At 32.8% G+C, this 10,306-nt stretch overlaps 1 protein-coding gene across 3 annotated transcripts; it reads right to left on the minus strand.

The window, feature by feature from the left end:
- Positions 1 to 1,034: 1,034 nt before the first annotated feature.
- On the minus strand, positions 1,035 to 10,035 carry LOC106131908 (TAR DNA-binding protein 43). Of its 3 annotated transcripts, none has more exons than XM_060954944.1 (2): positions 8,363 to 10,035; positions 1,035 to 6,669 (listed from the first exon to the last, which is right to left on the minus strand). In XM_060954944.1, exon 1 carries the CDS (start codon positions 9,856 to 9,858, stop codon positions 8,626 to 8,628), a length of 1,233 nt encoding a protein of 410 aa, XP_060810927.1. In that variant the 5' UTR covers positions 9,859 to 10,035; the 3' UTR covers positions 1,035 to 6,669; positions 8,363 to 8,625. The 3 variants fall into 3 exon arrangements, with proteins under 3 accessions (XP_060810927.1, XP_060810928.1, XP_013186638.1); XM_060954945.1 differs by having other exon boundaries at positions 8,350 to 10,035; XM_013331184.2 differs by having other exon boundaries at positions 8,694 to 10,034.
- Positions 10,036 to 10,306: the final 271 nt, after the last annotated feature.

Here is a 10,306-nt window from a genome sequence, read left to right on the forward strand (position 1 = left end):
TTGATTCGTCTGACCACACAACATTTGACCAATCTTCAGCGGTGAAAGTTCGGTGTTGTAAGGCCCATTTGTACCGAGCTTTTTTGTTACTGTCGGAGAGCCATGGCTTCTTCCTAGCTTTACAGCCTTTCAGACCAGCTTCTTGAAGTCTTCTACGAGTAAGTAGTTCGAGCAGAAATTGTTTTCTTTATTTGTTCTGAAAACTCAGCAGCGAGCTCTGAAGATGTTTTTTTCCTGTTTCTTAATGACTCTCTCAGTAACTGACGATCCTGACGGTCTGTGGTGATGCGCTTGCGCCCGTTTCTCGGTCTATTTTCATGTGATCCGGTAGCAGAAAATCGCTGAATAGCATATTGCACGGATCGGCGCGAACATTTCACAGTTTTGGAAATCTCTACTTGTGATTTCCCTTGCTCATGCAGAAGCTGTATCTGCACTCGTTTTTCTAAAGAAAGTTCGTTTCGTTTTGGCATATCGCAACTATAACACTTAAAACTTTGAAATAAAATACCAAAGGCGCACTAGATCACTGGATTTTGTCACAACGAGCGATGGTAGCGAACTAAAAAATAAATGCAAAAATTGTAAAAGACACATTTTATTGCACCCAGGTGTTTTATTGCCAGCTGCGGTATAAGTCATTATTTTAAAACCTTTGTATATAACCGACAAAAGAATACTTAAACAATAGATTTGGGTTTCTCCCATAATTACCGTGATCGAGTGAAATTTGTAAGGTGCTCAATACTTTTGGCCAAGACTGTATACATAGGTACCTATACTTATGTGACTAAAATCTTAAAAGCGACATCGGAACTGAACGAATACGGTTAGGTTATTATTAAGCACGCCAAGCATTTGATATACTACCTATAAATATCATCCTTCTATACTAGTTCTGGTTGCGACCTTACCTCTGGAGCCCGAGGTCTGTCTACAACCTTTCTTTTCTTGCCCAAGAAGTGACTAAACTTAACCACATAGGATTAACCACACAGAATGGGAATCAATTATAAAAAAAAAAACTAAACGGCAACGCTAAATAAATTTTATTTCATGAATTCATGTCAATAAGTATTCATTATTCACACTCAAAATTATAATGTACAATCATTTATAAATAATTTATCTGCCTGTGCAGTACAAACATTTTAGTTACCTATTTTATTACATCACGGAGCAGCGTGGATGTGCATGATTACAGATAAGTGCTTTAATTTAAAGAAATATATTATCTTTAAAAGTCGCTTATCAGTGCCGAAATACAAAGCTATATTCCAAAAAAGAAACAGAATATGGTATATACACCATCGGCCTATCTTAAGTTATACACATGATATAGACAGTAGACATAGCCACAAACATCAGTTAGTGGCCGCAGCGGTAATGTAATAGTGAGGAGGAAGCTCGACTCTAAACGTAGCTGCCTCGCTAGATGTCGAGTTATGCTGTGTAGCTAAAGTCCCGAATTCCGCTCCGTGATTCTTATTATATTACACGGCCCAAAAATAAATAAAATCTTTCATTGTATATGTATTTCGTAATTGGTGTGTGGTACTTAATAGGTATATTTTTTCTGTAGGTATTTTACTAACCTAAAATATCTTGTTTTTCCTTCTGACGAAAACTATAAAATTACATCTTAACGGTTTTAAAAAACGTAAGCTTTAATTCGAAAAAAAAAATACTAGTTTAGCTTGAAACACGATGAACATTTGTTATAAAGGCGATTTAGAACTGTTAGTAAAATACCTACCGTGTATTTAGATGTTTAGATCTAGTAAGTATTATAAATTAAATATGCCAAGTTTTCAGATTGAGTCGATTTACATTTACATGAGAATAGTCCGGTAGTTAATTAGGTACAATCTGTAAAAAAGCGCTTTAGGTTCAAGATCAGTAAGTTAATTATTAGTAACGAAACGGTAATCATATATTTTTATATGCGGGATTCGCAATAAATGACACTATACATTAAATACAATACAAATAACTTTCCACCACATTTCTGCAGTGCACTCGGACAATAAATAGACAATTCATTTCTAGTTTACAAGAAAATTCTTTACAAACATCTTTTGCCATCAATGCGCACATCATTTTTACCGTCATGACGCGAAGCACCTCACGTATCTTTTCATCTACGGAAAAAGGTGGTTATCTAGCGATTTAAATGTCATACATTATTTTGTACCTTCCCATCAGTGCAATTTTTTTTCTAAGTATAGGTATATTTACTAAAAATCGTGAAATAGTAATAAATATTATTCCAGAAAAGTTAAACAGTATAAACTCCCAACAAATAAACTTTAAAACAAAAATTTTAACATTTTTATCCAAAATAACTGAAATTAATTCAATATACGAAAGTGTAAGTTGGGTGTATATCTGTTTTTATTTTAATTCGGTTAGATCTTCTTTCTTCTATTTTATTCGGCAACTCAAACGCGACACTGTTATTGTCTTGCACTGATTACTGATTACCTACCCAGATATTATCATCTTTGATGACTATTAAATATTTAAGTACATTTTCAACAGAATCAAAACAATATAGCTAACCAAATTATATTTCACCGTACATAATCCTAAACAAATAGTTAATTAAAAGGAAGTATGATATTAATATGAAATTAAGGTGCAAATCGTTCGTTTAAAGTATGTAAAACTAATTGTTACTGGAAAATAACAAGAACCGCAAGTTTATAAATTTCCAGGAAGTTTATAAACTTTCGTAGGACTCTATGAATTTACGTCCATATTTCTTTTTAAATTTATTAACTTACTAGAGGCCGCCCGCGACTTCGTCCTCATGGAAACCCTATCAATCCCGCGGGAACTCTGGGATAAAAAGTAGCCTATGTGTTATTCTGGGTCTTCAGCTACCTACATACCAAATTTCATGGTAATCGGTTCAGTAGTTTTTGCGTGAAAGAGTAACAAACATCCATACAAACTTTCGCCTTTATAATAGTAGTAGGATAAACTTACCAAATTAACGCGCCAAATAATTAAGCAAATAGTGCGCTTTGATTGGTGAAATAACTGACGTGTACCATTACTTGCTTCTCCTCCGCCATTGATCGCTATGCAGCATAAACGAATCGGTTGCTCGTGTGAATTTTGTCAAAATTAAATGTTGCTATTGTTATGAACTGTCAAAATTGTTTTATTTTGTTACATTAGTTTACTAAAGTCAACAACGACCAATCAGTGAGTTATTTGCCGTATTTTAAGAATTCTTTTCGTTTGTTTAGAATCTTACAAATGGATAGCAGTATGTTTATAAATTTACCACGAGAGGTCGAGTAATACAATTTATTTCTCGTTCAGAATCCTACGAATTTTTATAAATTTCCTAGGAAGTTTATAAACTTGCGGTTCTTGTTATTTTTACGTGATATACCTACGTACATTTTTCAGACAGATTAGACATTCGTAAATTTTTTAACAAATTTTTTTTTGTTTTACTTTACAAAATAATAAATATTTTATATTTCAAATTTATTTTTCTATTATATATTATAGTTTATCTCCCATTCAATAAAAGGGGTTCTTCCACTTCTATATTATGTATAGGGGCGTCGGAGTAATTTCAACTAGTAAATCAAAAATATGACTACAAATAAATAAGTAGGTTTGTTTGTTTGTAGGTATTATTTATGCACAAAATTGACTGAAAATTGATTAAATTCACGCCAAAGAGTACTTGTATCCTGTTCTTTGTATTCATGTTGAAATAGGTATATATATTTTTAAACACATTATCAGGCATAAATTTAAGGGAGGTTCATTATGTAATTAGTTGAAATTACCCGCAGGTGTGTTACATTGTCCCTATACAAAGCGACATCATAAAATTTGCATTATAATAAGTCTTGAGACTTCTTAGGAATCTATGGCTAAGTCTATATATCCATATGATAAAAATATCGATATTGGAGATATAGGTATACAAATATGACCAACAGAAGCTAACAATCTGATTTTTATTAGTTTTACGGCGGATCACGTCGCGGGCAGCAGCTAGTTTATTATGATAAAATTTTAGAATATGCAGACAAATAAAAAACATAAATAAAAACACGTAAATTACAAAATTTTTGTATAGATACTCAGTTAATTATGAATTCATTAATTGCAATTTATGTTAAGATGTGATTTAAGTTTGAATTAGGTAATATACAATGGTAATACATAATGGTTTCATCAAAGGAGTGCCAAAGCTAGTTTTATTTTTCATTCTAGAATTTCTATGTTTACCTACCAGTTAATGTAAATACATCAAATTGAAAGAATATCTAAAAAGGAAAACCCAGAAAATATAACATTGAAGATGTCCATAACCTTTCGTCTTTTATTCAAAGATTGTGTTTTACCTAGTCACTTCATTGTATTCTTACCCCAGATAAAATTCAATTTTTTATTTTAAACAAATTTATGATTTGGCTGATCTCATAGTAATTTTGCCCCGTAACGCAAAAATTAAAGTGATTTATTAGAGCTGAAATAAGCAAGAATAATAATGAAGGCCAAATTTTGAAAGCCACAAAAAGTTACAGGTTAACAAATAGATACACAGTATTTACCTCAAAACTATAAAAATAAAACATAACTTTACATTGACGGGTTCCTGGCATTTTTTTCCAGATTAAAAGTTCAATCTTTAATCTTTGAGTTACCAATATATGTTTAAAAAGATATATAATGGACATTAAATAAATATAGGTAACATACATTTTTTGTTCATTTATGATGGAAAATAAATGTGTATAAGATTAAAGGAACACATATAAATATTTATGTATTTAAATAAAAATATTCAATGTCATCAGGGATGTGTGTAAAAAATATTTTATTTAAAGCAGCTACGTGACCACTCAAAAGAGTGGACTGACCCCAACATTCAAATGGCTAAAATTACAAAACTAATGGTCGTGGTCTGCCTATGTTTTTCATTATATATTACATATCATACTGATAAACGGTTATTTATATCACAATCTGTTATTTATGGATTCAAAATAATATTACATGTAAATAGGAAACCCCTTAAATTTCATTTAAACGTAACATAAAACATATAGTGGAGGGGCGGTTAGCTTTGAATAGATTTTTAAACTATTTAAGTCAAGCTTGATATTCCTATAGATATAAATATCTACTATACCTACGCTCTGTTACTTCAAATTGACGTTTCAAATTAAGTTATCATTACGATTTCCCATAAATAATTACAATACACACTCGAAAATATCTAACTATATAACGTCAATCTTCATGCATATAAATTAGAACCAAACAACAAATGGCCAAATAAGTTAATAAAACAAACAAATCAAGCTAAAACTTATACTTCCAACCCAGCCTACCTATAGCTTTTTTCACACGTGACGTTGTCTTATTGGTGTGATATCATGTACATTCTTAGCGCGAATCTTTACCTGAGAATAATATCAGTATATCACTACATAGTATAAAACAAAGTCGCTATTTTAGTCTGTTTGTCTGTATGCTTAAATCTTTAAAATTACGCAACGGATTTTGATGCGGTTTTTTGTAACAGGTAGAGTGATTCAAGAGGAAGGTTTTTATGTATAATAATAATAACATTTATAATTATGCACCCGTGCGAAGCCGGGCGGGTCGCTAGTAGACATATATGATTTTTATGATGTTATGATGTACTTATACAGAAAAAGACAATATTTAGCACTTAGGTACTTTTAAGTACCTATAATACAAACACCTGGTCAATATTACGTTTTTCATAGTAGGTACTCAGTTTTAAAGTAATTAATGTTGAAAAAGCTAATGTCATCGCTATGAGAATCGCTATATCATTTCGATGTCTAATATCTATTTAATAAAATTATAGGTTTCTTTAACATTGTACTTAATAGTCATAGTAGGGTAATACATCAATTAAGCTCCAGTAAAACAGCCTATTTGCCGAATATTTTGATTGCTTTTGTAGATATCATTATTTTGTATATTCACCTTTGCTGTTAAGTATATCGCTATCGGGCGCACGACAATAACCTAAGTCCCAAATTGAATAAATAGAGTGCATCTTATGATTGTGGTTGTTGGTCTGAATATATTTACAGCCATTAATTTATATAACCCATGCTAACATTTTGTCCTAAAATATACAGAGGCTATTATGTCAGAGCTTAAGTTTATATTTATCCATTTACTAAAGAATCGCACATAGCTTATTCACAAAAATAGTCTAACTATTCATCTTGACAAAAATAGACATCTGCCATCAATTTTCATGCCTACATCCACCTGAGAAAACATGCAATAAATTTATAATAATCAACATTATTTCTTAAACAATGATAACAATTCAATAGATTTCTATTTTTTACAAACAGCCTGTTGTTGAAACATATTAGATATTAAAATATAAGCACATTTCTCTAATTCTATTACATGTAAGTGTATGAATAATTCATATATTATGACAAAATAAACCAAATATGAATTATTTCCCCAAACTATCCATCAATCAGATATACATTTGATTGAGAATCAAGTTCAGAATTGACTGGATCTTGCTACAGTAGGTACAGATGTTGTGAGATATAACCCCACAACATTTAAGTCAACATATAATACCAATTACACTCTATTGCCTGTACTGGAAACTGCTGTTTGTGTCTGTAACAATGACATATTATTTTGAAAATAAAACCCTGACATTATGTTTGAACAATTATGTTTTCACGAAAATACATGGAGCTTCGTGAAAAATATAATGTAGCTCAAATGAAATTAGTTGAAAGAAATATTGTGAAGTTTGATGTAGCTTCAATATACATAGGTATAATGTACATTAGTGCGGCAAATGCATTAAAATGTTGAAACACTTTATAGTCCCTACAATTTGGACGCTTGTACCACCATTTCGGTGAAATAGCCAGTAATCAGCTACATTAACACTTGAAATTAAGCAGTAACTTTGTTATATCCACTTAATCACATTCAGTTAGCTGCACAGCTAAGCATAAGTATAAATAAGTTCTGCAGTGTTCTTGTTTTTACGAAGGATACCTGCTATGGAAGCTAAGTATATCTTTCTTCCAGATGCTACATAGGTGTCTTCATGCACTCTAGTAGAACCAGTGGAAGCAACCTCTAAACTTTACTGGCCACATTCTGCATTGCTGAGATTGACAGAGCTGCATTGCACATTCCTGGTGGAAAAGCACCTTTGAACGCCTACAATGTGGGCAAGACGCCTTCAGAGACATCGCCGGAAATATATGCACGTGCCACGTTTTGTCGTATGTGGCGAGATATACGTTAAAAGTTAAATATCGTATCGTAAAATAATTATAAGTAATCCAACATTTCGATGCATTGCAGCAGTTTTCTATTGACATTGTTAACAACTCAATTTATTTGTCTTGGAACAACATCTTTGTAAATAAAGCCAATTAAAGATTTTGGAATTTACAATTCATTAATATTCTATCCAATAATGTGAGAACCAGTCAAATTGTGATTTATAAGAAACTCCTTGTATTTTTAATTGTAAAACCTCTAATATAATACAACAAAATTATTAACAAATATTTTGGTGCTACCATTATTAGGAGTGTTGTGACGTAAAAAAAAATCAGTGCAAACTCCTTCATAGGTACAGTGATACATAGAAAAGTAAACCACTTCCTACTAAAGACTGGATGGAAGGATAAACATAAGAAATTAGGTACCCAATTATCAAATCATGCTCGCTCATTTGTAAATTATGATGCCAACAGTTCTTATGGTGGATACATCTTGTGAATTTTGGTTGTTTCAGGTTTTAACACCACCAAATATGCAATTAGCCTTGACAACCATCCCACTTCATGCATCAAAAAAATAAATATAATTTTAATTTAAAAAACTTCATACTTCTTTATAAATAATTAAAGATGTTATCATACTGTATAGCTTAGTTTATTAAACATCAAGCACTGTATTACGCTGTATTACATACAACATTACATTTATTCTATTACAAGAAAAAAAAAATAGTTTTTTATACCATTTTGTTTGTATGGCCCACATAATATAGCTCCCGGATGCCGAGCTGGAAATTCCCAGAAATGCCTTTTTGAGTTGGCAAGCCTATATGCAACCCATCTACTGCTAATACAATAAGTTTAGTACCATGGCCATGTACCTCAGTCTGTTTGAAGAAAGAGTTTGCACTGTACATATAAGTTTTTTTTTATGTTAACTGTGGAGGAATAGTGCAAGCCTTTTTGTAAAATGTAAACAGACAAACAGAAGCACAACAACACTTATTATTTTGAATAATAATTACTATAATATAAAAAACATACCTACATGGATCACCTACCATTAAAATGTAAATCTGATCTTCTGATCTGTGTAATAAATCGATACACCATGCCATTATACTATAAGTTTCAAGAAAATCAACAAAACACAAAAGCAATTTCACAATAAATAAATAACACCAGTAGCAAACTACATAGGTACACCACTCATTAAAGAACAACCCAATAAAAATTACAGTGGTAGATAAAACAAAATGATAATTTATCTAATTGTTGCTACAATCACAGTGATTATCATGAGCTTGTTGAATCAGATATTAGATCAAACAGAGTGGCCTTGGGACTGGTGTCGTTGTCCCCACTGACTAGATGGTCCCTGAGCCGAGTTACCTTGTTGCATCCAAGAGAGAATGTTGGGTGGCCCCGGAGGTGCAGATGAAGCTGGTCCAGCAAAGGGACCCTGCTCAGAAGCCCCTGATGGTATATTATTGATAAGTCCCCACCCTGCTGCTTGGTTGAGTGCTGCTACTAATGCTTGGTTGACAGGGAGGCCTCCCATTCCGATAGGCATACTGCCACCCTGTGCTTGGCCAGCACCTCCCGCCACAGCAGTCTGTCCATGCTGACTAGACATACCTAGGGCTTGCATATTCACCATATCCATATTACGGCTGCTCCAAGAGTTGTTGTTAGAAGCATTGTGGGGGTGTCCCTCTTCATAGTTTCTACTTGGCAGATTTCGCTGGTTAGAACCACTCTTATTCTGTTTAGGTGAAGCATTTGATACATTTACAGAGACACCTTTTATAATATGGTCTTGACCACACAGACTTTGCGCTACTTCTGGATCCAAAAATGTTATAAAACTAAACGCTCTAAATGGTTTTGGAATAAATACATCTGTCACTTCCCCAAATTGAGAAAAGTATTCCCTCAAATCATTAGCTGTCAACTCTTCTGTGCAGCGTCCTACAAATACTTTGCAAGGCATTGATGATACAGAGCCTTCCTTAGAATTAGGTATCCGAACATCGCACCATCTTCCATCAATCATGTGTCTCTGGGCTAACACTCTCATTTGCGATGTATATGAAGCAAATCTTATAAAAGCAAAACCTTTGGACATGCCCGTCTTGGGATCGCGTTTTAATTGCGCCATCAAAACTTCTCCAAACTTCTCAAAGTATTCTCTTACCGTTTGCTCAGTGGCTTTCCATGGTAAACCCAATACAATCAAATCTGAGCATAGGTTATCATTGCGCTTGTTCTTGCTAGTGGAGGTTTCAGAATTTTCTCCCGACTTACGCTTGTTTTCCTTGGGAAAACTGCAAACATATAAGTGATTACCCCATCCTTCAGGGGGAGGGTATAGCCTACCGTCTCTTAATCTGATACCGCGTATAGTTTTCGTTTCAGGATGCCTGTACTTTAGGCCACAGCATCCAGGAAATTGCGCAGACACTGTTGTTAACATCAACGTTCCATCTTCTTCAATAGGGAGTTCTATGGGTTCTTCGTTTTCGTCTTCGGCCACAGGCAAGTACTCGAAGGACATTATTTCTTAGTCATCAACAATAAATATTAAAAACTGATAAATATTAACACAAATGTTACACTTAGGACTATAAAAAATGTACAATTTTATTTCGTAAATAAATAAAATTAAACGTCAGCCACGGGTTAGGAACCCATTGCAATTTTTGCAAGTTGAAAACATAGTATACTCAATACGTTTTGAGCTGAAATTTAAATTTTATTCAAGCAATTTTCTTCAAAACAAAGTATCAAATATAGCCAGTTGTACTATATTAATAGACAACTTTCTAAAATTGACGTTTTACGTCATCAGTGTTACCACTGTCAATTGATTTGTTGCCATTGCTACGCGAAAATTAAGATTATATTTTCTAATCGTTATCGTATTACGTAACTTTAAACCAGAATGGAATAATTACGAAAATACTAAACTTTTGTATGACAGCCAATTTTTATACATTTTTCTC

This window comes from Amyelois transitella, chromosome 5 (assembly GCF_032362555.1).
Source record: "Amyelois transitella isolate CPQ chromosome 5, ilAmyTran1.1, whole genome shotgun sequence".
In the NCBI taxonomy this organism is placed as follows: domain Eukaryota; kingdom Metazoa; phylum Arthropoda; class Insecta; order Lepidoptera; family Pyralidae; genus Amyelois; species Amyelois transitella.

What these genes read in the sequence shown, in the direction of transcription:
- LOC106131908 (XM_060954944.1), bottom strand. Translation starts at nt 9,858, where the DNA reads ATGTCCTTCGAGTACTTGCCTGTGGCCGAAGACGAAAACGAAGAACCC.